Source organism: Sceloporus occidentalis, unplaced genomic scaffold (genome assembly GCF_023333645.1).
Source record: "Sceloporus occidentalis isolate IW3139 unplaced genomic scaffold, rSceOcc1.0.p SCAF_128, whole genome shotgun sequence".
NCBI lineage: Eukaryota > Metazoa > Chordata > Lepidosauria > Squamata > Phrynosomatidae > Sceloporus > Sceloporus occidentalis.
Window position 1 is genome coordinate 2,816,523 of NW_028317108.1, and position 27,986 is coordinate 2,844,508.

Genomic DNA, 27,986 nt, shown 5'->3' on the forward strand with positions numbered 1-27,986 from the left:
ATGGAGACCAAGCTTCCTGTCACCCCAACCAGTCCGTCCTCCCCTGGTCTGTCCCCTGTCCTGGCTGCTGACAAAGTTGATGGCTTTTCCAGACGTTCTCTCCGCCGCTCCCGCCAGCGAAGATCACACAGTTCTTCTCAGTTTCGCTACCAGAGTAAACAGCAGGAACTGACACCATTGCCCTCTCTAAAAGGTAAGTATGTGAGCTTTAATGCCTCCCTGTTTTCCTTAATCTGCTTTTCAATTTCCCAAATGTTTTTATTTTTACCTTCCAATACTCCACAAGTCTGTTTTCTTCTTCCTTGACTGCAAGGTATATCACAATTTTCCATAAAATGTTATATATAGATATATTCATTTCAGACCTCTGAGCCTCCAGCTCATTTTCTACTGGCCTGTCTTACCAAGTCCTCTCTCCTCCTTTTTTTCTTGCATAGATACTTTTCCTCAGATCAATACCTATCTGTATTCAGATGACATTATCATCCTTCTTAATGTATCTCTGAGAGGCTAAACTATTCCTGGCTTTTTTTCCTCCCCCCTCTAACATTTTTCATGCACACTCAATCCTGTTTAGTGTCCATCTAAGCTATTTACCACCATTATGCAATTATGTTTACTTTTCATGACACTCCCCGTCATGTCCACAATATGTGATGATCTGCATTATCATACATAGCAACATTTTAATTGTCAGTGCTGGGCTATCCAGTATTAAAATTCACGTATCAGTTTATAGATACTCCGCATTACCATACAGGACACCGAGTTCATTGCAATGAATGCATTCTAAAGATCATTACACAAAACAGCATGTTCAATGTATGTATGTATGTGTATATGTACAGTATATAATACTACTATAATGCCGGGCAGCACATCACTGTCATTATATATCCTATTGTGTACGTTAATAGTGTTCATTCAGTCTATGCTATTTCATTATTGTACAGCAGTGTTTTTATTAGCTTATAAATATGCATCTTCTTCATGAAGCAGGATGTTCACTGTATCTGTCCAGATTGTAAATGATCCTGGCAGGATGCAATGAGAAACGAATGTAAAAGGAAACATAGTGAAGAAATCATATTGCCTATTTGCAAGCACATATTCAGATATCAGGTCTGAACTCTCTTAGGCATGGCTGACAAACATAGTAACATAGTACCCTAGTAACCTAGTTCATAAGGTTGAAAAAAGACCAAAGTCCATCAAGTTCAACCTATATACCTATTGTGTCCCTACTGTGTTGATCCAGAGGAAGGCAAAAAACCCTTATGAAGCAGATGCCAATTGCCCCATACCAGGGGGAAAATTCCTTCCCGACTCCAAATATCAGAATAAATCCCTGGATCAACGTTCTGTCCCTAATCATCTAATATCCATAACTTGTAATGTTATTGCTTTCAAGAAACATGTCCAGGCTCCTTTTGAACTCTTTTATTGAGTTTACCATTACCACTTCCTCTGGCAGAGAGTTCCATAGTCTCACCGCTCTTACTGTAAAGAACCCCCGTCTGTGCTGGTGCACAAACCTTCTTTCCTCTAGCCGTAGAGGATGTCCCCTTGTTATAGATACAGTCCTGGGTATAAATAGGTCCTGGGAGCAGGCCCGGACTGGCCATCGGGCACGACGGGCATTTGCTCAGTAGGCCGGGCCGCGGCAGGTCCGGGTTGACTTAGGGGCTGATGGAGCCGCAGCTCCAGGCCCCTACCTTAAAATAGGCCCAATCTGGACCGGACTGACTGGGCCTATGCGGCCTCTATGGCCGCATTAACGTAGGGACCCTTAAGCCCGCCACAACTGCGACCGGGTCCGCCACTCTAAGGGGCCGGGAAGCCCCCACCAGGGCCGGCCTTACGGGTGTGCGGCCGCACAGGGTTTAAATTAAAACATCGGGGGGGGGGTTTGTTGTTACTTTATTTAACATCCTTCATGCTAAATAAAGTTTTTGTTAACTTTATTTAACATGGAGGATGTTAAATAAAGTTAAAAAAAACCCCAAAACCCGATGTTTTAATTTAAGCCCTGTGTGGCCGCAGACCCCTAAGGCCGGCCCTGGTGGGGGCTTCCCGGCCCGTTAGAGTGGCGGACCCGGTCGCAGTTGCGGCGGGCTTAAGGGTTAATAGAGGCCGCATAGGCCCACTCAGTCCGGTCCTGACAGGGCCTATTTTAAGGTTGCTGCTTGCTCCGGCAACAGGGTAAGTAGGGTGAGGGAGGGGGGTTCAGTGAGAAGGGGCAGATAGGGGTTAGATAGTGAGAAATGGGGAGAGGGGATAGATAGTCAGAGGGGGTACATATTGAGAAGTGGGGAAGGAGGTACATAGGGAAAAGGGGGAACATAGTGAGAAGGGGCAGATAAGATGGGGAGAGGGGGTAGTGTGAATGCGTATGAGAATGAATGAATAAATGTGTGGATGAATTGTGTGAATGCGTATGACAATGAATTCACGTGTGGATGAATTGCTTGAATGATTTGTGAGACTGCATTAATGAATGTGTTAATGATTTGTGTGAATGAGTAAGTAAATGCAAAGATGGTACATGAAGGGTGGGCTTTAACAATAAATAAATAAATAAAAATGGGCTGCTCAGGCTTAAATGCCCGGGCCTATTTTTTGTCCCAGTCCGGGCCTGCCTGGGAGTGATCTCTGTACTGTCCCCTTATATATTTATACATAGTTATTAAGTCCCCCCTAAGCCATCTTTTTTCTAAACTAAATAACCCTAATTCTGAAAATCTTTCTGGGTACTGTAGTCCTCCCATTCCCCTTATTACTCTGGTTGCCCGTCTTTGAACCCTCTCCAGCTCCACTATATCTTTCTTGTACACTGGTGCCCAGTACTGTACAGTATTCCATGTGTGGTCTGACTAGTGACTTGTACAGTGGTAGAATTATTTCCTTGTCGTGGGCATCTATGTCCCTTTTGATGCACCCCATGATTTTATTTGCCTTAGCAGCAGCTGCCTGACACTGGTCACTACAGGTAAATTTACTGTTAACTAAAAAGTCCTTTTCCATGTCAGTCGTCCCCAGTGTTTTCCCATTTAATACATATTCCCAGCCTGGATTTTTCTTTCCCATGTGCATAACCTTACATTTATCTCTGTTGAACCTCATCTGCCACATCCCAGCCCAAGCCTCCAACCTATCCAGATCCATTTGTAACCGTGCACTGTCCTCTATTGTGTTAACCACGTTACAGAGCTTAGTATCGTCTGCAAATAAGACATTTCTATGCACCTCTGGTTTAAGATTCCACAGAGCCATGTATAGGGTACCAATTTTTTTGGACATGTGTCCTGGGAACTGCTAACCTGTGAGTATAAGTTTAGCATGTGATCTTCATTTTCAGCAAAATTCAAGCTTTTAGAGGGATCTTTGAACTAAGCCTAGTGTGCCCATTATCAGTGTATTAATAATGTATTGTTTTGTGAAATGTGTTGTCACATTAAAACTACACTAATATGAAACAAATTAACATTTTGCAGTATATATTTCAAAATTCATAATTATCAATGACACCGAAAACCTAAAACCTCTCCTTCATGTCTCTTGTGGCAAATATATACTTTATACTGTATATACACACATATATTGGAGCTGTATTAACTGTGTGAGCATTAACCTAAACATGTAGGAGAGCACTGATAAGTTAATAAAAAGACATACATTATATGTATGTTATAGGGAAGACAGGACATTTAACAACTCATATATGCAGAGAAAGAAATAATGATGTAATGATGTATAAATCAGACTTGTTTTTATTATTCTTTTGTTTTATCTTTGCATGAAAAACTAACCAGAAAAAAAAATCTATCAAATTATAACACCAGCCCTTATACCTTGATTCAAAATAGCTGTCAAAGGGTATCTAGGTCAGCATCAACCACTAGTCACAGACCTTAATGATTTATTTTGTAAATGCTATCAACCTAGTTTAAAAAAAAAAAGTCTGAATCCGAAGAAAAATATAATATAGATTGCAGCTCTGCCTAGGATCACCACATTTCTTGGGGAAAATGTACTGACCGTGTTATTGCTTTGATATTATTGGGCTTAAGCAATGATATAGCTTCCAGGTGGTGAAATATCCTGTTTCACAGGCTGTGGAATATGATGGCGCTATATAAAACAATAAATCATATAAGTTGGCAGCAGCCATTTACCCCTCCCCCTTTATTGGCATCAGAAGCTGGTTTTACAGATTTTCATGTTGTTGTGCGTATTCATTTTTAGCGTATATATGCTTAGTATCTTCCTACAGAGCACTTGTGAGAGGGAGGCATATGGTGACTGTGACATTGTGTAGGTGTCCTTGGTTACAGTCTCTGTAGGGATTGTCCCATGTGTATGAGAATTTGCTGTGTGTTTTTCATTTTTCCCATGCACTCTTTCTTTCAGTCTTGCAGCACTCTCCTTGTATCTCTCTAGCTTCTGCCTTTCTCCACCCATTCCACGTCTTCTCTCCCCCTCCTTTTTAAAATTGTTCTTCACTCACAATCCCATCCTCCATTTCTCTTTTCCCCTGTGTATTATCTTATGTTTTCTTATCCTCCTATTACCTTTGATAAGCAAATCTTTTAACTGTTCAGTAAATGCAATAAAGCATACATAATATGTAAGAATAATGTGAATAATAATATATATATGTATATATGTATATTATAATTGTCCAGCATCTGGCCAGTGCTAAATTAACTGAATAATACTATTGTTATACAGGGTTACCTTCTCAAAGTCTGAGATTGCTTTCTCTTTCAAGGATTACGGCTTGAAATAAGAGTAGATAGAATTTTGTTGCTTGTCTGTTTTAACATATACCATTTAGGACTGATCAGTTTCAAAAGGAGCAGTCATAAATATATATATTTAAATTCATATTGAAGTCGCTTTTCCATGGACTCAAGTTAATGTCACTACATGCAGGATGGTGCATGCATTCTTCAGTTATTTGATCTAGAAATGTCTGTCTCATTTAACTCCCCAGCTGCCTCTCTTGAAAGCAGGAAAACACCACTCCCATTCTAGTCAATGGAAGATTAGCTCTCTTTGGAATCAACGGGAATAGCAGCAGCCATGTGTGCTATCTGATGTTTTAGTAGCATACAGTAGCCAAGCTTCATGTGAATGACAAGCAAGACAAAGCCTGCCATGCATTAGTGGTTATGGTGGGCCCAGGGCGGTCATTCATTAGAAGCACGGCCGCGGCTCGAGGTCACTATGGGGAGGAGTGGGAGTGAGTCAGCCAGTTAGGAGGACCTTATGGGAGTGCCGCGGCATAGGGGAGGGGCTTGTGGAGATGGCACCAAGGGGCAGCAAAATTATGTTTTGCCTAGGGTGGCAAAAACCCTTGCACCAGCCCTGGGTGGGCCATTACATCTGACTTTACGTTTAACTCTAGGCTTGAGTAGAAACAATTGATGAAGCTATTGAAGGGGGGGTACATGTTTTTTTCATGTATATTTTTTTATTTTCTCAGCACAGCATATACTACAAAACCTAGAGGGCTCTTGCCCTGCTATACCTCTGATATTTGTGGCTTGTCGGCCTCTCATTGTGTATGCCAATCTGCAAGTTCCCATCTTTATTTCTCTTTGTCTATAGATGCTCCTGTCTCTGAACTTCATGATTTGTTCTGTAAGAAGTTGCAGCAATGTTCTGTTATCTTCCATTTCATGGACTGCGTGGCTGATCTCAAAGGCAAAGAGATTAAAAGGGCAGCTCTGAATGAGCTTGTGGAGTGTATTGCAACCAACAGGGGAGTCCTGATAGAGCCAGTGTATCCAGAAATCATCAAAATGGTGAGTCCACATAAAAAAAAAAAGAAAAGACAGATGGAAAATGATAGATCTATCCCTTCTACCTCAGAGCCAGAATGAATGTGCCAATGCCTTCTCAGGGTTACAGTGAAATCGACAAGAGCTATTGTTTTGTCTCTATCTTTGGGTAAAATAAGCAAATATGATTACTAAATCTTTTTGAATAATCAAAGCAACCTTTGGTTTGATTATTCAAAAAGATTTAGTAATCATATTTGCTTATTTTACCCAAAGATAGAGACAAAACAATAGCTCTTGTCGATTTCACTGTAACCCTGAGAAGGCATTGGCACATTCATATAGGATCCAATTTAAATGATCCTATAATATGTATTGGGAGAGAGAAACTTATGTGTTTGTTTTTTGCATAAATTGATGGTTTAAAAATATAATACATTATTCTGTGTTTTTCAAAGTGTAACTATTTTGGGTATACTTGGTTTCAATTAACTATGTACATTAGTTCAGGTAAGATTTGTGGAGAACTGTTGATAACAACATATTTATTTCTATATACAGTATTTTTCTCATCCAACCCTTACAAAGGCTACATTTAACAAAAAATCCTGCAATATTTATTTTCCAACCTTAGAACTGGTTAGATTAGCTTTGGCTGCAGTGCAGTGATATGTCTACATCTAAAGTATGGCAAAGAGGAAGCTTATGTATAGAGTTTTGAATTATTGAAATGGAATTTTTCCCAAAGACAATGCATTTAATTTCAGCCATTTTATGGATGCTGATGTTGTTAATGCCAGACTGTTAAGGCCATGTATGTTCATCTGTGTTGATACTGTTCATTAAAGATGGGCCAGACTGCTTGTTGAGTCAGACTCACCTGCAAAATAAGGAAAGTCGATACTAAACATGAGGAGGAGGTTGAGCTGGCTCAGCTTTAGCACACACCTTTCCACTATTGATAAAAGTGGACTGAGTAAGGACTTTGGGCTCAAGCCACCACCATCTGGTCCAGCTATTTTCCCCCTCAAAACTATGGACATTACTGTGTAGTCCTGGGTTAGCATTTATTCATCTCTGTTTTCTTTGCATATACTTTTTTCTAGTAAATTGGCTGCTTGATTAGTTTTAGAGGCAAATGCAGTACTGTACAGAATGACCATTTATTTACTTACCACTTTCTACAACTTTGTGCCCTTTCCCTGCTCCCCAAGAACCATGTCCATGTTTCCAGATCACTTCCTTCATTACGACCAATGGAAGCTAAAATTCATTGATCAGATAATCTTTCCTGTTAAAGCTTGCGTGAGGAATACAATAGCATAACACTGTAGTATTAGATTTACTGTAAAGGTATAAAAGAAACTTACATTCGGAGTTTTTGTCTGGTGTTTATCTGTAGTTAAGCAGAGGTGCAATGTATCAGCAGAAAGAAAAGCCTGGTCTTGAGTTCTAAAAAAAATGTTTAAGACTTAACCAGAGAATAAAATATACAGTCATGTGAAGAAAGTCCATCCTGTTTGAGTCATTGAGTCCACCATGTACTCCTCGGTGTACCAAAGTATTTTTAGAGTCAATTGTTAAGCCATCCAGCTTGGCCGAAATTGGGTCATGCAACAGGACAGTGATCCCAGCACCAGCAAATCTACAGCGGAATGGCTGAAAAAGAAAAGAATCAAGGTGTTGCAATGGCCCAGTCAAAGTCCAGACCTGAACTCGGTTGAAATGCTGTGGTGGGACATCAATGAACTGAAGTTGTACAGAAGAGTGACCAAAATTCCTCCACAACAATGTGAGAGACTAATAGTAAAAGAAAAATTATTACTTCATGTTATTGCTGCTAAAGGTGGTTCTACAAGTTACTGAATCATAAGGTGTACTTAGTGTTTCACACATGGCTTCTCCATTTTGGCTTTATTTTTGTTGAATAAATCATGACACTGTGTAATATGTTATGTGTTGTTCATCTGAGCTTGTATTTAGCTAATTTTGGACCTGCTAAGAAACAAATGATTGTTATAAGTCCTAGGTAAAGCCAAAGAATTCAAAGAATGGGTACTTTCTTTTTCACATGACTGTAGCATGCCCGCCCAACTGTCCCGATTTGGGCGGGACAGTCCCAATTTTGGGTCTCTGTCCCGCCTATCCCTACCTTTGTCCCGCTTTGTAGGGGCAGAGGCAGGGTGAGGCGAGAGCCGTTCTCACCTCAGGTGCAGCTGCGGGGGGGGGGGGGGGCGCACAGCCGCCTGATCAGCAGCACATGCACGTGTATATGTGTGTGTAAAGGCAATTTATGGACAGGTGTGTGTAAAGGCAGTGTATGTATATGTGTGTGTGTAAGGGCAGTATATGTGTGTGTAAGGACAGTGTATGTGCATATGTGTGTTTATGGGCAGGTGTGTGTAAAGGCAGTGTAAGGGTCCTGGGAGGGAGGCTAACATTAACCTTTAATTAAAAGAAAAATCTCTGCTGTTGTTGATTACTCTTCCAGTGACTCAGTCAGCATTATGGTGGACATCTGGCTGACTGAGAATTATAGGAATTGTAGTTCACAGCCAGCATCTGCAGCTTTACTGTTGACTGCACTAACCATGATGCTCAGCCAGCATCATGGAGGCAGTATGTCTGACTGATCCTCATGTGAACTGTAGTTAACAGCAGATGATATGACAAAAATGTAGCGTGTTTTAAGTAGCGATGCAAGCGCGGCATTGTAAAGTGCAATTGTATTGATGAGTTCCGCGAGAGCGATAAAAAAAAAAAAGCGTCCCTTGTTCACATTTTGAAATGTTGGGAGGTATGCTGTAGGTGATGGTAACCACTGTATAAGTGTAGATTATTACTCTCTTAAGCCACCCACACATGTTCTTGACAGAAGGAAATATAATTGCTAAATTATACTGTGAAATATATCTGTTCCCGAAGAAATATCATATAAGTGTAGGAGCTTCAACTTATGGCGTTGATATTAGGAGATGGTGATTCCCTGTGGGCAGACACCTGACTTGTAGAAAGTAAAGAAGGTGGATAATGTATACATGGAGTTTTCTCGCCCAGCAGATGTGATCTTCCAAAAAAGAGTCATTTTAAAGCACATTTTAAATGCTTTTTGTTTTCATATGGAGGGGGTGTTTCTTATCATATCTATAGCAGGGTTAGCTTTCTGGGGCAGAATTATATATAATATTATTAGTTATGAATATATTATCTATGTATTGTAAGCCTGTAAATGTAGTAAAGGGCCTGGTGTTTGGGAACACTGCCTTTGTGTAAATATGTGTAAAGATTAGTAATTTGAGAGGTTATTTTAGGAGGTTTTGTTACATGGTATAGCTACTGTCTTACTCAGTTCATTTTGGTTGCTCCCAACCTAGAAATGGACAAATGTAGACTGTATTGATGTGCACTGTGTCCAATTTTGTTCCACTAGTTATTGCTGATAGTAAATTGTAAAATAAATATTACGTGCACACACCTGGGAGCATTCGAAATTAGCTTACCCAGTACAGTCTTAGGCTATTATCCTTTTAATAGTCCATTAAAAGTATTCTGTTGTAGTGGCTCACTAATGGTGGCAACCAAATGGTTATAATAATGGTCCTTATGAAGACAATTACTTGTCAGGATATTATAAATGAAACCGTCTGTATGCAAGAATGGATTCCAGCTGTGGTAACCGGTGAGAAAAGCACCATTTAAAGATGTTCAGTTTTAACAGAAATCAAACAGCATTATGCAGTCAGTACCTGCTTGTGTGACCTAAGAATTTTATTAATTCATCCAAACACCCTGAAATTGGTGTACAAACACTGGCATTCAGAGTCAAAACCTGGGAATTCTGCAAGTATGCTTTCAAAGCAATGGAGAGTAATGCATCTGCCCCTTGGCTGCAAAAGTTAAGAAAATTTGTCATGATCCATCCATTCGTCCCCATGTGTAGCCACATTTTGACGCCATTAAAAGCCATTTTGATGCTCCTTGATGAAGTAAAGTAGAAACTGTGTGTAGGAGAATACATATCAATGACTCATAGAAGACTGGTAGAAGTAGACATAAAAACGAGGGGTGGTCTCATTCTTGTTTATGGCTGTGATTGATGGTTCCTATGACCTGTGGGAGTTTTTCCTTATTTTGCTCTGGCCAATAAGCATGTACAAAGTGGGAAGGGGCAAGGATTATATACCGTATTTGCTCGATTATAAGACAAGGTTTTTTCAGAGCAAATGCTCTGTAAAATAGCCATCGTCTTTTAATATATAATATATATAGGGGGTATAAGGCATTTCTGGAGGCAGAGTGGCATAAAGGGGGTTAAAAGGCATATCATGGGGCAGAGTGGGATATAGGAGGGTATAGGGCAAATCAGGGAGGCAGAGGCATATGGGGGGTATAATGCATTTCTGGGGGCAGATGTGCAAAACTGGGGGGGCAGGTTGGCAAATAAAAGGAACTAAAAACAAAAAAAATGTCTCAGTCATAGCTTTTATTAAATATGAAAAAATAGTTTACATGAATTAATATTTAGTATTTACTTTTCCTTTTTTTCCTTAATTAATATTCAGATTTTGGGGGTCGTCTTATAATCAAGGTCGTCTTATAATCAACCAAATCCGATATATATATATATATATATATATATATACAGTATCTCACAAAAGTGAGTACACCCCTCACATTTTTGTAAATATTTTATTATATCTTTTCATGTGACAACACTGTAGTAGTGTACAGCCTGTATAACAGTGTATATTTGCTGTCCCCTCAAAATAACTCAACACACAGCCATTAATGTCTAAAAAGTGAGTAAACCCCTAAGTGGAAATGTCCAAATTGGGCCCAAAATGTCAATATTTTGTGTTGCCACCATTATTTTCCAGCACTGCCTTATCCCTCTTGGGCATGGAGTTCACCAGAGCTTCACAGGTCCTCTTCCACTGCTCCATCGCGACATCACGGAGCTGGTGGATGTTAGAGACCTTGCACTCTCCACCTTCCGTTTGAGGATGCCCCACAGATGCTCAATAGGGTTTAGGTCTGGAGACATGCTTGGCCAGTCCATCACCTTTACTCTGGTGTCTAGCGGGGCCAGCCAGTGGACGAAGCACCAGTGTGACATAACCTTCCTGTGCTCCACCATAGAAGCCCCGGCGGAAGTGCCGGCAGCGAAGGTTGTCTACGCACATTGCGCAGACATCCACCAGCTGCCGGAGAGGAGGATCCAGGTCACCAGCAGAGTTGCAGGGGATCTGGATGCTTGCCCGCAGTAGGGCTAAATGAAAAAGAAAAAAAAATCACGTGCCCGGAACTGCATGTCCCAGGCATAAGACTTAAAGTGGGGGGGGAAAGTGTGGCTTATATTCGGGCAAATACGGTATATATACCGGGTTGGACCCCCCCCTTTTCCTTCAGAATCTCTGTCATTCTTTATAGTGTCTGCCTGCCCAGGCCCAGTGCTCTGCCACTACTGCTGCTGCACCTCTTTGACTGTTTTTAATCTGGGGGGGGAAATTACATTTCTATAATGAAAGGCGATTCCAGACAGTGTCAGATACCTCCCCTTTGGGAACGCCCACAGAATGTCATTGCGAAGAAAAAAAAGCCCCCCGAATTTTGTTGCCTGAAAAGAAACACTGCAAAAAACTAAGTTAAAAACTATTTTGCTCACCCTGCACATGTCTAGTTAGCAGCACCTGTCTGCTACTTAGCATTTTAATTCCTATGGAAGCAGTAAGGGTGTCCTTAGTTTTTCACACATGGCTTCTCCATTTTGGCTTGAATAAATCACACACAGTGTAATATGTAATGTGTTGTTGTTGTTGTTCATCTGAGGTTGTATTTACCTATGTTTTAGACCTACTAAGGAATACATGATTGTTATGATGTCCTAAAATGTAAAACCATAGAATTCAAAGAGGGTGTACTTTCTTTTTCAAACAACTGGAGGTTCTATATTGTGTAAACAGAGTATTTGTTCAATGCTTCTTAGATTTGTGTAAAAACTCTGAGATTCAGTGTGAAACCCTAAATGTTCCATCTGAACTTAGCAAAATGGGAAAGACTGTTCAGCAGGGTGATGGGGGAGTCACAAATGAAAGAAAAATTCACAATGGGTTTCGATTGCTTTCCAAGGTCAAGGCAGTTACTGTCCAGGCAAAGACATTGTATAAGATCATTAAGAGAAAAGGTCATGTAACAATCTCATAACAGAGCGAATATATGTCGGTGATTTAAAGAAACTCTGTTGAAGGACCATTTAATGACTAAAACTATATTTTTAGTATCTTATGATGTGTCTTAGTGGGCTATTTATAACCCAGGTGGTATCCTAGCGTGCATGGGTTTCTTCCACGTATGGCAAAGGAATGTCCCAGAAGTGTGCTAGTGCATGGCTAGTTATGTAACAAAGATCTTATGATGCTTTGCTCACAATCATCCTTAATATTGTACTACAATAATGCACCCTGATGGAGAAACAATCACTCTCGGTAAAATATACTGATCCCAGGTATGTGATACATGCTCCTAAATATGAAAAGAAACATTAAATGTTGATTAATTTTTGGAAGAGGGAACATACTTGTAATGGACAATATAAATGGACTATATATAAATATTATGACAATATTATGACATATTATAAGAAATAGATACATGAATTTTTATAGGAAAGTTTGAAGAAGTCATCCTAAATTTCCTTTGGAAAATAATATCATCATTTTGTAAAGTTATCCCAATTGATTCAATGCAGTGAAGAGATGACTCAGACTTTCAGAATATTTTTACAGAAAGTAGGTTTAAGAAGGCGCTTTTGATGAAATTTCTTAATCCGACCTTGTCCAAGGTCTTAAATTTCTTAATAAGACCTCCAAGGTCTGAAACATGAACTTGTTGAGGAAATAGCTTAGAAGGGTGAGAAAGGATTGTATTCAGGGCTAAGTGAAGAGCTTCCTTGAAATATTTAAAACCCCAAAGGATTCCTTGCTGAACTACTTTAAAAATTGCTGTGTACATGATAAAAAAAATGTTTTTCAGTAAAACCATCACATGAAACAAAATTAATACATGTTAAAAAAAATGGTGTAATTAATTGGTGCGAACATTAACAGATATACATATGGACGATGATGTTAAAATTACCATTTTATACACAAAACATACAGTGCTTGTAATTCAACTTTTGTAAGTTTGTTAAACAGCCAGAAGCGTTTTGTTTAGCCATATTAATACAGAAGGAGTAGAGTAGAGGTCCCATATTAATAAAGTGCTACTGGCAGGGGAGATGAGCCTCTGTGTATCAGACAGATCGCAGTAACTGGACTGTATATACTTAATAAGAAACAAATGCACACTTCACCCCACTAGTTCTGCAGCGATCCCCAAAAGTACGTTTAATATTGCAAAAAATATAAAGCAGTATGAGTAAAGGTGAAATATTGCACTCACAAAGCCACCATGGTAAATGAACCCATCAAAATCATGTAAAAAACATCTTCTTTTAATAATTACTATAAAACCAAAGAATAAAAGCACATTGTGCAGTATCCAAAAGTTGTATGGAAGATACCGTATTTGCTCTATTATAAGACAAGGTTTTTTCAGAGCAAATATTCGAGGCCGTCGACACTTGTGCCGAGGCTTCTATGACGGAGCACCACGTGATGTGACCTTCCAGTGCTCAGTCATAGAAGCCCGGGCAGATGTGCATAACTGGGGGGCAGGTTGGCAAATAAATGGAAATAAAAACCAAAAATGCTTTTTTCTCAATCATAGTTTTTATTAAATATGAAAAAGTAGTTTACATGTGAATTAATATTTACTAGTGACACTTTTTTCCTATAGGGTAGTCTTATATTCAGGCTTTTTCTTTTTTCTACATTATAATCAAGCAAATACAGTATATGGTTAAAAACACTTACAGGAAATAAAGGCACTCCAACTAGTGGTGTGCAAAACAGCAATACATATGGTTCCAAATGGCTGGAAACTTCTTCTAATAGGACCCAGTCTGTTAGTGGAACTGCCACTTATCCGAAAAGTGAAGATTTTTCATCCAATTGTGGTATAAATGAGCTATAAAAATTGCTATATTTCAGTGGTGGGTAGAGGTCCCTTATATTCAGTTTGGTGAATGTATTCAAATTTGGAACGCCCCTAAAGCCCCATGACACACTTCCTGATTTACGAATAAAGGGAAAAAATGTAAATGGAAAGGTGGATATATCCATATGGTGGATCTATTTTGCGATTAAAGAGAGAGAAAAATAAATAAATTAGTGGATGTGTTCAAATGGTGGCTGTATTTTGCGAGTAAAGAGGGAAAAAAAGAAGAAAAAAATGGTATTAAGATTGTGTTCATTGTTAAAGCGATATCTCATATGCCCAAATACATATACAGTCTATAATCCATAAGCATATATAAAGGTACAACATTAAACTTTGTAACAAATAATAAAGGATACTTAAAATCTAATTGCATATGTCGCAGAAAAAGATTAAGACACATTCTGGTCAAGAGTATCCAAAAATATCCATAATAAAATGGGATTTTATAAGGGAACTATGCAGCTTATAATGTTATCATAAACAATATCAATGGAGACATAGGGCAATGTCAGTGCCCATGCAAATCAATAAAGGTATGGTGGAGACATCTGAAACAGAGAACAAGTGTAAATATTTAATATAAATAGTTTCAATTAAGGAGAAGACAGACACATATATAGACTGTCACACATAGACAGAAAAATATATATACACCACACTTTCATGTTTTAATCAATAAAAGCCAAAACATCTAAATGGGTGTTGAGGCCACCTTTCCCGTATGTTTTTAGTCTATAAATCCATTCTGTCTCCTTTCTAAATAGTGTTTGTGTTAAATCACTCCCCTCCAGTGGATTTTAACATGATCGATACCAATGACCAAAAGATCATTCAGTTTAAATTCTTTACATGTATTGGAAAGGATAGGCACACTGTGTTTTTTACTATTATTTTGAATCCCTCCCAGGTGTTCAATACCCCTGTATAGGGATGTCCTAGAGAGGAAAGCAAGATATTGCTTATGCCTGTGTATAAAATGATCTTTTTAACATTGTATACTTTTATCATAATGTATTAAACATTTCTTGTTTTTATTACAAATTGTCCATATCCATATATAAAACCGTCTGCTTAGGGGACTAGAAACCACAGGGCCCAAGTGTGAAAATTGCCCCATGGCCCCAACAGCTGGTCTGTGCCATCATTGCCCCTTGCCCCCCATTCCAACATACACACATGTGTAAACACACTTACAGAAAATACTTACTCATGCTCACTAACACACACGTACACATTTATTGTAACATACACTCCATCTTACCCCTCGTACACATCCATGCTCACACGCACAATTACATATCCATGCGCTCACACACACACACACAATTACACATCCATGTTCTCTCTCACACACAATTACTCATCCATGCTCACACACACAATTACACATTGTGTCCCACTCCAGAACACACAAAGGGCAGTGCTTGGTGTTGCGAAGATTTAGTTGACTTTAAGGTCCAGCTGTATTTTATTGTTAGAAGCTAGTTATGTATCTTGGCTTTCCACAAAACAAGGCTAACAAAGAAGGTTTTGAGTCACTTGTGAGTACTTTCTATTGCATTTGACACAGTGAGACAGACAAAATGAAACTAAGCATCTATACTATAAACCAGATATAACATATTTGCTGTACATTAGGTATGAATTAACAGGTTAACCTTAGCATTTGGCATAAATGCATACTTGCATCCTCCAAGATAAGAATTGTTACATAAACAAATTAATGCAAGGTTGTTGTTCACCTTCTCCAAACACACAGTTCCCGCTTTTTCTAGAATTGTAGACAGTGACACAGTGATTTTTTCTCTCTTCTCAGATCTCAGTAAACATATTTCGGACACTTCCTCCAAGCGATAATCCAGAGTTTGACCCTGAAGAAGATGAGCCAAATTTTGAGCCCTCGTGGCCACATCTACAGGTACAAAAATAACATGTAACATCCTACATCTGGTACGGTTGTTGCTCTGCCATTTTATTCATATTAATATTTTCTCTTTTCTAGACAACCTTCTTTATTCTTTCAGGCAATCTCTTACTTAATCAACCTGCTTTCTTTAAATCCTTCTCCTATGACCAAATTCTATAATTTCATCTCTCAGTTCCCATCTAATCTACCTTTTTATGTTTTTCTTCTTCTTTTCATCTTTCTACTTTATTATTGTCATATCTTTTAATCTACATATATATTCCGCCCCCTGTCTGTTTCTACAGTTGGTGTATGAATTCTTTCTCCGGTTCCTGGAGAGTCAAGACTTCCAACCATCTCTTGCCAAGAGATATGTGGATCAGAAGTTTGTCCTCATGGTGAGTGTGCATATATTCAATGCATATGTATTGCATCCACCTCTATGTCATTAGAACAACCTAAAATAATTTGTCTGGGTTTAATGAACAATTATTCTTTGACTTCTTCAAAGTGAATAAATGATATGTTTAAGAATAACAACTAGGACCCCATCTTATCTTCTTTGACAATGGAGAAGAAGACCGGCATCCTATGTCCCATACATGCTTGTAGTTTGAGGTAACGATTTGCCACAGAAGCTGCAGATATGTGAAAAAAATAGGGGTGTCCTCCTGGATATGCAGTGTGGTACAAAGCACACCACGCTAATCTTCTAATTAAAGGTCAGGTACTTGGGTTCTTTTATTTTTGTAACTTCAAACTTTTCACTGTGGCTTACCCTTCAGATCAGAAACATATTGTTCTATCATAGTTTGCTAACGTATATATGCAACATCACTGGATTTAATCCAAAATGAGTTTGTTTTGACATATGAAACTCCACTTTTAATCTCCATAGCACGATTTTGTTTCTCCAGCCATGTTTTTAAATGTGTTACTATAAATTTTTGTTCTCCAAATGGCATTTTCTGCATTAATATAGGCAACAGGGTCACTCAGTTTGGGCCTATGACTTGTCATAAGCAATTTCATTACTCAATGATTTATTTGCTGAACTAAACATTACATATAGCCCCACATATATATTTACCCCTATGGGTTCATGATTCTTTATTATATTTTATAAGGACATAAACATCCCAATGTTACATTTACTTTGTCAATTTACTGTAGTAATCTGCTTCTTGACACAAGTGTGTATATCATCTTCCAATAGTTATATTAACTGTTGATAATCTATAAATATTAGTTATTTATGAGTAATTTATTTATAAAGTCAAAAGTTGGAAAAATGATTTGGCAGGTTGGTAAAATTGGAGCAAATAGCACGGTTTCTGAAAAAAAAATGCATTTCTTCTTTGAGATTTTTTTTTTAAGAATATTAATCTTAATTTGTGGCTATAGACGGTAGACTATTTTAAGAGAGCCAAATGAGGGGGTAATAAATATAAATACATAGTCACAAAGTTTCAGGAACTGAGAAGAGGAGTAAACTTTTAGACAGAGGGGTATGTTACCCTGATGTTGGTGTTTATATAACTCTCTATAGGCTAGAGCTTTTTGCTACCAGATTGCTGTTGACAACTAATGAGGGTTGTAAGATTTAAGCACTGATTTTATAATAGTGACAGTACCGCAATTAAAATACTGTGTTTGCTCGATTATAAGACGACCCCCCAAAATTTGAATATTTAGAAAAAGCTTGAAAAAGCCTGAAAATAAGAAAAATTATTTATTAGTAAATATTAATTCACATGGAAACAATTTTTTCATATTTAATAACAACTATGATTGAGAAAAATGCATTTTTTGTTTTTATTTCCTTTTATTTGCCAACCTGCCCCCCAGTTATGCACATCTTCCCCCATGGCTTGCTACACTGTCCCCTAAATATGCCATATACCCCCGATATGCCACTCTGCCTCCCTGATATGCTTTTTACCCCCTATATGCCCCCAATCCGACTTACCAATGCATCCCTAGACTTGTCCCCCATGCTCCAGACTTCCATGTGTCTAGTGGGGGCGGCTGGTGAATGTCTGCGCGATGCCAGAGAGGAGGATCCAGGTCCCCTCTTGTAGTCAGACCTCTATTTGAGGTCTCATTATAAGATGGCCTCGAATATAATACAAGGGGTATTTTTCAGCATTTGCTCTGAAAAAACCTTGTCTTATAATTGAGCAATTACGGTAATACATGACTTAAATAGTTTTTTTTCTGGAATATAGGATCAGCTCCTTTTTCTCTTGGAGCAATATGGCTATACCAATGTTTCAAATGTTAATATCTGTTTTTACACATGTAAAACATTTTTTAACTGTTTTAATATTACAACTAGACTATAGCACCCACAAAAAAAGAACATCTATTATGCAAATTTCAGCTTCTTTTTTTGCAGTAATACACAGGAAAATACTAAATGAAAGTAATGCTTATGATGACATGAAATCTAGACAAAATAGGGAGCCACTTGCTCTTTATTTTAAATTCCATGATACATCTTTTTCTGTATTTGTACTATTCTGCTCCCAGTTCTTCTTCTGTATTACTTCATCTCCCTCAAAACAGTATCGTGTTTGTGTTTATTGCATTCCCTTTTACCTTTATCATTTGTCTCTCCAGCTCTTGGAACTGTTTGACAGTGAAGATCCTCGTGAACGGGAGTATTTGAAGACCATCCTGCATCGTGTGTATGGAAAATTCCTGGGTCTGCGAGCATACATCAGGAAACAATGCAACAACATCTTCCTAAGGTAGAATTTCATAGGAGATCATTGCTCTGTAATTGCTGCATCGGGAAACAAAGGCTCTATCCCAATATCAGTGGAGCTGGGCTACATATGTCCAAGTGAAGATGGGCCATCATGCGTTACCCTTGGTGCATCCACCGAAAGGGTTCCCACTTAGAAGCTCTTGAAAATTCTGATTTCATGGCAATTTCCCATCCATGGTATAAAGTAGTCCCTAATGTCAAGGTGAAGGATGCAGTTCTTATGTATGTCAAAAACGAGTGGGACCTCCCACAAAATAGCATCCACAAAAACAATTGTAAGACACAGATCTCTGCAGCCAGACACTGCAAAATATGTGTCACTAAACGAAGGCCCCAGGGAAATCAAGTATAAAGAAACCTCAAATTTCAGGCCCTGGGATTAGCCTTCCAATGTAAATCTTAAAGGATTGCAAAACACAAGGAGATGTATTTATCTAATCAGTCATCAACCAAGCTGACAGCATATGTCTTCAAAAGGATGAAGGTTTTTCAGTGGTTTTTAATACTCGCACAACATCATGAGAATATGTAACAGAACCAACCAGGGAGGAATTAGATTAAATTTCTGTTATTGAAAAGTGATGCCACAGTGTCTAGTACAAGATAACTTTACAAAGCTGAATAAATTATATTGTGAAACTTTAGCATCCTCACTACACAATAGCATTGTATATACCGTATTTGCTCGATTTTTTTGAGAGCAAATAGAGGTCTGACTATGAGACTAAGATCCAGATCCCCTGCAGCACTGCAGGGGACCTGGATCCTCCTGTCTGGTAACCTCCACTGCTAGTGCTTCTGACTCCCTGGTGTGTATTCGGGTGAGCGGGTAGACGTCTACACGATTTGCGTAGGCAACTTCCACTGCAGCCGGAAGGAGGTGCCGTTAGCAGCGGGGGTTGTCTGCGTCCATCCAGCCAGAGGGTATATGCGCGATGGACGCAGACTACCCCCGCTGCTAACGGCACCTCCTTCCGGCTGCAGCGGAAGTTGCCTACGCAAATCGCGTAAATGTCTACCCACTGCCCGACTACACACCAGGGAGTCAGAAGCACCGGTAAGTTTTGGGGGGGAGTGTTAAATGGGGGGCATAAGGCATTTCTGTAGGCAGAGTGCTCTATGATATGACTTTTAACCCCCTTTATGCCACTCTGCCTCCAGAAATGCCGTTTAACCCTCTATACGCCACTCTGCGTCCTGAAATGCCTTATACCTCCCTAAATGCCACTCTGCCCCACAATATACCTTATGCCCCCGTTTAACACTCCCTCCCCCTCCCTCCTCCAAACTTACCGGTGCTTCTGAGTCCCCGGTGCTTAGCTGCAGCGGAAGTTGTCTATGCGAATCGGGTAGAGCTCTACACGCTGCCCAGACTAAGCACCGGGGGCTCAGATGCACCGGTAAGTTGGGAGGGGGGGGGCATAACACAGGAGGATCCAGGTCCCCTGCATCGCTGCGGGGGATCTGGATCTTCGTCTCATAGTCAGACCTATTTGAGGTCTGATTATAAGACGACCCGATTATAAGACGAGGGGTATTTTTCAGAGCATTTGCTCTGGAAAAAAACCTTGTGTTATAATCGAACAAATACGGTAAAACTCGTTTGTACGTAAACCATTTACAAAAACAGAAAGTAAATAGACCGGTCCATGTTTTGACATTTTTCCCCCTAGAAAATGGCAACTCGGGGAATGACCCTGTGCCATAGTTGCATGTCTTTCAGACAGAGTTAATGTTTTATCACAGGCCACATGGCAATGTGAGACAGTATCTTTGAGGTCAAAGGAGTTAAGGTCTAACTATTCTGTGCATCAGCATCTGTCTCTAGTGTAGAGTTCATGGCAAATACAACTTTGGTCCTTAGAGGCATAGGCTTGGTTATTAGTTCATGCAGTTATGAGGTGGCACTTCATGGATGTCGGTTCATGTCCAACAGCTCATTAACAAAAACAGAAAGTAATCAGACTTTTCAATGTTGTAACATTGTGCCCGATTCTGAATCTGTTCTGTTCCTTTGTGCCATGACACGTGATGTGTATCAACGAGGTGTTAAGAGTTAATCAATATACTAATATGTCTCTCCAGACATTATTTATTGACATATATCTAAGTGTGAATTTTGTGTGTGAAAAGTTAATTTCTCATGCTCTGCCGTAGTATATTGCCATTTATATTATTCCTTGATTGTAAATATGCTAATTTGTATGTGTCTCTGCACCAGTTTTACAGGTTCTACATTTATTAAAATTCCACTTCCTTCTTTTTTGCAGATTTATCTATGAAACAGAGCGGTTTAATGGTGTAGCTGAACTACTGGAAATTCTGGGCAGGTGGGAGCCTAGCACATTGATGTCTTTTAACAAATGTAACCCTTTACAATGTTAACTATCACCCCTAGAGTTTTGATCTTTTTATAGCCATGTCAAGTAGCTAAAGAAATAATCACATGACATTTTTTAAAATCATATTCTGTTTTTCAACTCTGTTTTTCTTTTGCAGTATACAGTCTAAAACAAGCTTCTGGTTTACCCACAACTAAATATTTTATTTGGCGTTTGAATTGCTTAAACATGCCTTCTGCTCCCTGTAGCACCTAATCTATCCAGTATAGAATTTGTATGAAAGTTTTAGGCAGGTGTGAAAATATAGCGTAAAGTAAGAATACTTTAAAAATGAGAGACGTTAATAGTTTTTTAGAATTTAACAATATGCAAATCAAGTGAACAGGAGCAACAAATCAAATCAATATTCAGTGTGACCTACGCTTGCACAAAGTCGAGGATTTTGTAGACATAAAGTGAGGTCATCGATTTAATATGTAGGTTGAAACGCAATCATTTACTGAAACAGAAACAGCTGTGTATGAGGAATAGATCTGGTTGAGGAACACCAAGCTCACTAAAGAGGTGAGGTTTATGAATACAGTTTAATGTCAAAAGTCATACACCAAAACAAGACACAAGTTAATTATATGGCATCAGCAAGGTCTCTCCCGTGCAGAAAATTATAGGCAGACAGGGTTTAGATATGTTCTGTACCAGCTCTTTTGAATAAGCACAAAGAAACGGGCAATGTTGAGGACAGTAGACGCAGTGGTCAGCCAAGCAGATTAAAGACATATCATGCTTAATTCCCTTTGCAATAGAAAGATGTCCATCAGTGCCAACAGCTCAGCTTTGGCAGAAAATAATGGGACCCTGGTACACCCATATACTGTTTGGAAAACTCTGGTTAGAAGTGGTCTTCATGGAAGACTTGCGGCCAAAAAACTATACCTCCGACATGGAAACAAGCCCAAGCGACTCAACTATTCAAGAAAGTACAGAAACTGGGGTGCAGAAAAATGCAAAAAGTCATAGGCATACCTGGGAACTTCTGGGCTCTGGCTACCCGGAGCCTTCCCTTGCAGGACGCAGCCAGAGCTGCCCACTGACGTCAGTGGGTGGTCCAGTGTAAACACCCCCATTAAAAGGGAAAATGGGCGGGGAATGGGGCATGTCAAGCATGACCCATAAGCACATAGAACCTAGTTTGTTTCAAACATACAGTATATTGCAGCTAGGGTTAGTAAATACTTCAGCTGTTGAGACTGCATTTCCCATGACTCTCCGCCAGTCTGGTAGGTTAAGCATCACGGCAAAGTGAGTACTCAACAACTGGAGTGTCAAAGGTTAATTTTTATATGATTATGGATTGATACTGCTGTGGAATGCACATCTTATGATTCTCACTCCATTTGGTTGGTCTACAGTACAAACACTAACTTTTGTTGACTTCATGTACAATAATATTCAGCCATCCACATTGCTAGCTGAACTTCATGGAAACTGTAGTTATAGAGTGTGGTTGGGGTGGCCTACAGTACACACTAACTAACCCCTTTCCTGAGCCATCATGGACATCCGTGTTCACAGTACTGTGTATATATCCATTTTTGATGAAAGATTCACACCCCTTGAATACTAGATCATCTTCCATGATGCCCCTTTTTTTTTGCAGTATCATAAATGGGTTTGCTTTACCTCTGAAGTCTGAACACAAGCAGTTTCTTGTTCGAGTTTTGATACCTCTTCATTCTGCAAAGTCCCTCTCTATATTCCATGCACAGGTAAAAAAACTATATTGCTTAGTCACGGTTTAATAGGAAGTTAAGATTGTAGAGCAGATTTTTCTATACCAAGATCGGCCCATAATGCATGATGAAGTTGCAATCACATGTCTTAGTGAGTAAAACTCTATTACTCTCTAACCGTAGAGAAATAAACTGATAACAGAGGAGGGGTGGCATCCTTCAGCCCAGGGGGCTAGCTTGATCCGTTAAGTATTCCAAAGCATAAATTGGCAGACAGCACTCCCAGTGTGCAGTATTTAATATAGAAATATGGCACTTGGTGGCAGATAAAACCATTCGGACCATCTAGTCTCGTCGGTTTTCCTGTTTTAAAGACTCAGGAGCCATATGCCTTTTTAGTAATATTAAACATGCGTTCAAAAAAACAAACTTCATGGAAGGATTTTGGTTGTATTATCATATGCGACATGTTCATACCTTCCCAACTTCTACGATCCCGATTCACTGGGGGGGTGGAGTTTGCAAGGTAGAGTGTCACTCAAACTGGCAGCACTACTGCACATGTGCAGTATACAGTATACAGAATTGTGATCCCGCTGTCCCGATGAGCTTTATCTCTGTCCTGAAAAGCGGGACAGAGGTAGAGCTCAGTCGGATAGAGTGGCAAAAACAGGACTGTTTGGAGGCATGCATGTTTTCTGTCCTTTATAATGTAGACAGCCATTGGCTTCATTTGCAAATGTGTAATGGTTAGATCCCTGCATTTAATGTAACACTTTCCCTCCACGCCCCTTCTGCCCCCCTTACAATTCTTGGATATTTCAGTCCTTAAATGTATGTAGTATCTTCGCATAGAGGTCCCGGAGATAGAGGTCCATTATGTAACTGGCACTGCAGTATATATACAGTTTAGGGGAGAAACTCAGACATGTGTTCTGTCCATTGTCACTGACTCTCACCCTGCACATACAAGAAGCAGCCCCAGCACATCTGTCACTGAAATGGCTGACACAATTTAAACGGATATTCTTGCCTTCATAGCTTGCATATTGTGCAGTTCAGTTCTTGGAAAAAGATTCTTCGCTAACCGAGCATGTAAGTAAATATACCTTCTTCTCAAAGTAATAAATGAACATAGGCCTTCTTTCATCTTTTTTTGTATAATCCTGTATCATACATCTGATATTAAGAGTAAAATGTAAAAATTATAATGTGGAATATAACTAATGTTGCATGGGTACCCATGATGCCCAGTTAACACTTATATTTTATGATGGCAGTGACACCTAGTGGGCATTGTAGTTGTTGCACCTTTCTGTAAAATCCTTCTAAAGTTATAATTAGCAATAATTTCCTTTCCAGGTTATCCGGGGTTTGTTAAAATATTGGCCAAAGACCTGCACCCAGAAAGAGGTACATCATGTTTGTTATTTATGTGGTCATCAAAATGGCAAGCAACCTTTGGAATGTCACCATATTTAAGAATGTCAGTTAGGCTGATTAGACTGATCACTTGATATGTACTGTCTTATTTAATAAATAGAGGGCTATTACGGACTCACTGGGTGTTCGTATATTGCCACTTCTAATTACTTATATTAAAGTTCAAAGTCACTTAAAACTATTAGGATGCTATCCACGAAAAGCTTCCATGGAAACCCAGCAAGACACAGGAGCAATTATAGGAGGACAAATACAGAAAAATTAAATGTTGTACATAACAGTTTTATTATCTCTACATAATCTTCCTGGGCTCTATAAATATCATATCATTTGTTAATACTTTTTCACATTTATAACTTTTTTTGGAAAGACATATATCCATTTTATAATTTTGTATATATGTGTACTTGAATATAATAAAAGAACTGTACTTCCTTTTGTGTAGCATTTCCACCCCAGATCTATGTATAGCTATACAACATACAGTATATACTACATATGCACACTATATAGACAAAAGTTTTGGGTCACCTAACCATTACACCAGCAGGGACTTTTATGACATCGCTTTCTAAATACATAGACATTAATATAATGTTGGTTCCCCCCTTTTGCTGCTATAACAGCTTCCACTCTTCTGGGAACTTCCACAAGATTGGACTGATTCTGTGGGATTTTCTGCCCATTTATCCAGTAGATCATTTGTGAGGTCAGGCACTGATGTTGGATGAGAAGGCCTGACTCGCAATCTCCATTCTAGTTCATCCCAAAAGGTGTTAGATGGGGTTGAGGGCTCTGTGCGGGCCAGTCAAGTTCTTCCACACCAAACACATTCAACCTTGTCTTTATGGACCTTGCTTTGTGCACTGGGGTGACGTCATGCTGGAATAGAAAAATTGTCCCCAAACTGTTTCCACAAAGTTTTAAGCATAGCATTGTCCAAAATGTCTTGGTATGCCGAAGCATTAAGATTTTCCTTCACTGGAAGTAAAGGGCCTAGCCCAAACCCTGAATTCAATAGCTAAGAGGTGTGTCCCAATACTTTACTCAATATAATGGTGTACAAAGCAAAATACCGTATTGGACCGATTATAGGCTGTACCCCCCCACACTTTAAGTCTTTATCTGGGGGCAGAGAGACATATCTGGGGGAAGAGTGTTGTATCTAAAAGGAAGGTGCATTATAAATTAAGGGGAGGGACCTTAAAATGGCTATTGGTTTGCCAACATATGCTGACTAACTGCATAGAGACCAAAATGTTAAAATGTATGTATTCCTGTTCATTAGATAAAATACTGTTTTACCATTCCACTCATGTGTATTTTTTCTTTAAAAATACATTTTTCTTTAAAATAGCACTAAACTTCAAGGGTGCGGCCTATAATCGCGTGCGGCCTATAATCGAGCCAATACTACCGTATACGTAAATGTAGATATACAGTAGATGCACACACTAGATGTATACTAATGATCTCTATGGAACTGTATATCTTGTATATTTTAATCCTATAAAATATTGTCTGCTTTTCAAACAGGTGATGTTCCTGGGTGAGTTGGAGGAGATTCTTGATGTCATTGAACCTTCACAATTTGTGAAAATTCAGGAGCCTTTATTTAAACAGATAGCCCACTGTGTCTCGAGCCCACACTTTCAGGTGTATACCTATTATAAAACATATTTACTAGCGTACGTGTATATTTGTGTTGGATTAAATCCAAATTATTGGATCATCATAGATTATTCAACTTCAAGTCAAGTCTAAATCTCACTGTTATGGTTATGGTTAATAAAGTGAATATGATGTTATATCACGGCTGTAAAGGTTTATTTAAAAATTCAGATTATTTCAAATAATAGTGATGGTTCAAATGTGGTTCCTAGGATTACCCCTAAAACTTTTAGTTAAAATGTATTTAGTGCAGGGTAAGAGTTAGATATGGGTTATAATTTAAAATTGGATCAAAATGTAGGGTAGTTTCTGTAGTTAGTTTGTTTTGAGATCGGTATTTGGTACTGAATATAAGAGTTGGTTTAACCACTTTATGACAACTGAGTTGCCAGGAACATCACGGAAAAACATCCAGTTGGCAACAACTGATGTGCTTGGTATATCATGACTTTAAAAGGGTAGAGAAAGGGGTCTACGGGGCATTCATCAACAGCAAGATTGGCACCTGGGGCCCCATGTGGCCTCTTGCCTGGACGTCAACACCTGCCATATATATAATATTGTCACAAAAGGATACAAAAAATAAAATCAGCCGTTGTCACAACGGGGTTAATAAATAATAAGTAAAGGCAATAACAGCATCAGGGTATGCAAAAATGGCTATGCACAGCCAAAATAATCCTGAACTGGATGCAGACTGAGCATTAATGAAGATCCTGACTAAGTTTAAGATACGCATTTTGGGAGGAGGACTTATTGTAATTTAGTACGTATCTTTTATGAATATTTTGAGCAACATCGCAGGTACATTGAATAAAGACATTGCAATATAACACATCCTTTAGGGAAAGGAAAACTACAAACCAGAGTGATAGAGGTATTGTCAGTACTTTCCCAGTTATCAATCTTTTTATACATGTTAATAAAAGTATAAATAACAATAGTGACGCCTGTGTTATTGCATTTAGAAGAAATATCCATGTGGGTAATAAAGCGTAAAAGTGTACAAAACAAAAAGGTAAAAGTAAAATACAAACATAAGTACATACTTTTACCCTTCCTTTCTAATAACATTACTGTTTCTATTTACTGGTGTTTGTCTTAACCCCTATAGGCTATTTGAGATTTTTTTCCCTCTCCATAGTTGTTTAGCTTTCCTTTAATCCCGTCTGCATATATCCCATTGTCCCCAAGCACTTTAACTTCTTTCGACTGACTTGCTTAGCTCACTATTTTCCCCTTATTCTTGGCTTCCTCTCTTGCTCACATGTTTTTCCCATGCTCTATACTTGCTTGTTGCTAACTCTTCTGCTTTTCTTTAGGTTGCTGAAAGAGCACTTTATTTCTGGAATAATGAATATATTCTCAGCCTGATAGAGGAGAACTGCCACACCATTCTTCCACTGATATTCAGCACCCTCTATCAGGTGTCCAAGGAACACTGGAACCAGTAAGTACCTTACTGTACTGTACAAAATCCACATCCTAGTGACTAAATAACATGGATGATCTGGAATAGTAGTCAATGTTAGATTCAAGATAAAACAAGCGTTCTACACTTAAGAAGAACAAGCACAACAAAAGCTTAACATTGCGGTTTATTTATAAAATTTGAAAGGTTTGAAAAGTCATATCACCATAGCAACCAGTGAAATAGTTCAATAGCAGTACCATTTAACTGGTTGTTTGCGTGATAAAACCAGTTTTAACATGGTAACGTCATAATAATTTACCACATAATTAATTCCCTTGTTCCTACACTTCTCATTCCTTTTTCATGTCCCACATGTTTTGTTTTTTCATATCTGTTTTAAACACATTTTATCTTCTTCGCAATTTCTCTCTCCACCTCTACAGGACAATTGTATCATTGATTTATAATGTACTAAAGACGTTTATGGAGATGAATGGCAAACTGTTTGATGAACTCACAGCATCCTACAAACTTGACAGGCAACAGTGAGTATATAACTATAAAGACATTTTAAGACCTTGAAAATTAACTTTTCCTGCACTTTCTTGGACTAAACAAACATCTTTATTTATTTCGCTGCAGGGAGCTAAAGCGTGAGAAGGAACGTCAGGAGCTATGGAGAAAGTTAGATGAGCTCCGTCTTAAGAAATTGAATGGTCTCGAAGAAGCTCAGATGAACCAACTTAACCTACAGCACAGCAGAGGAAGTAAGAGTTAGGAGACCCCCTACGCTACATTCCACCATTTACCAGAAGACC

At 38.8% G+C, this 27,986-nt stretch overlaps 1 protein-coding gene across 1 annotated transcript; it reads left to right on the plus strand.

Moving 5' to 3' along the window:
- On the plus strand, positions 1-27,946 carry LOC149281759 (serine/threonine-protein phosphatase 2A 56 kDa regulatory subunit beta isoform-like). Its single transcript, XM_089499020.1, has 13 exons — positions 1-193; positions 5,614-5,810; positions 15,706-15,807; positions 16,101-16,193; positions 18,418-18,548; positions 20,839-20,898; positions 22,568-22,676; positions 23,682-23,735; positions 24,003-24,053; positions 25,620-25,739; positions 27,077-27,204; positions 27,612-27,713; positions 27,811-27,946. The coding sequence occupies exons 1-13, from the start codon at positions 1-3 to the stop codon at positions 27,944-27,946; spliced, it is 1,476 nt and encodes a 491-aa protein (XP_089355146.1).
- Positions 27,947-27,986: the final 40 nt, after the last annotated feature.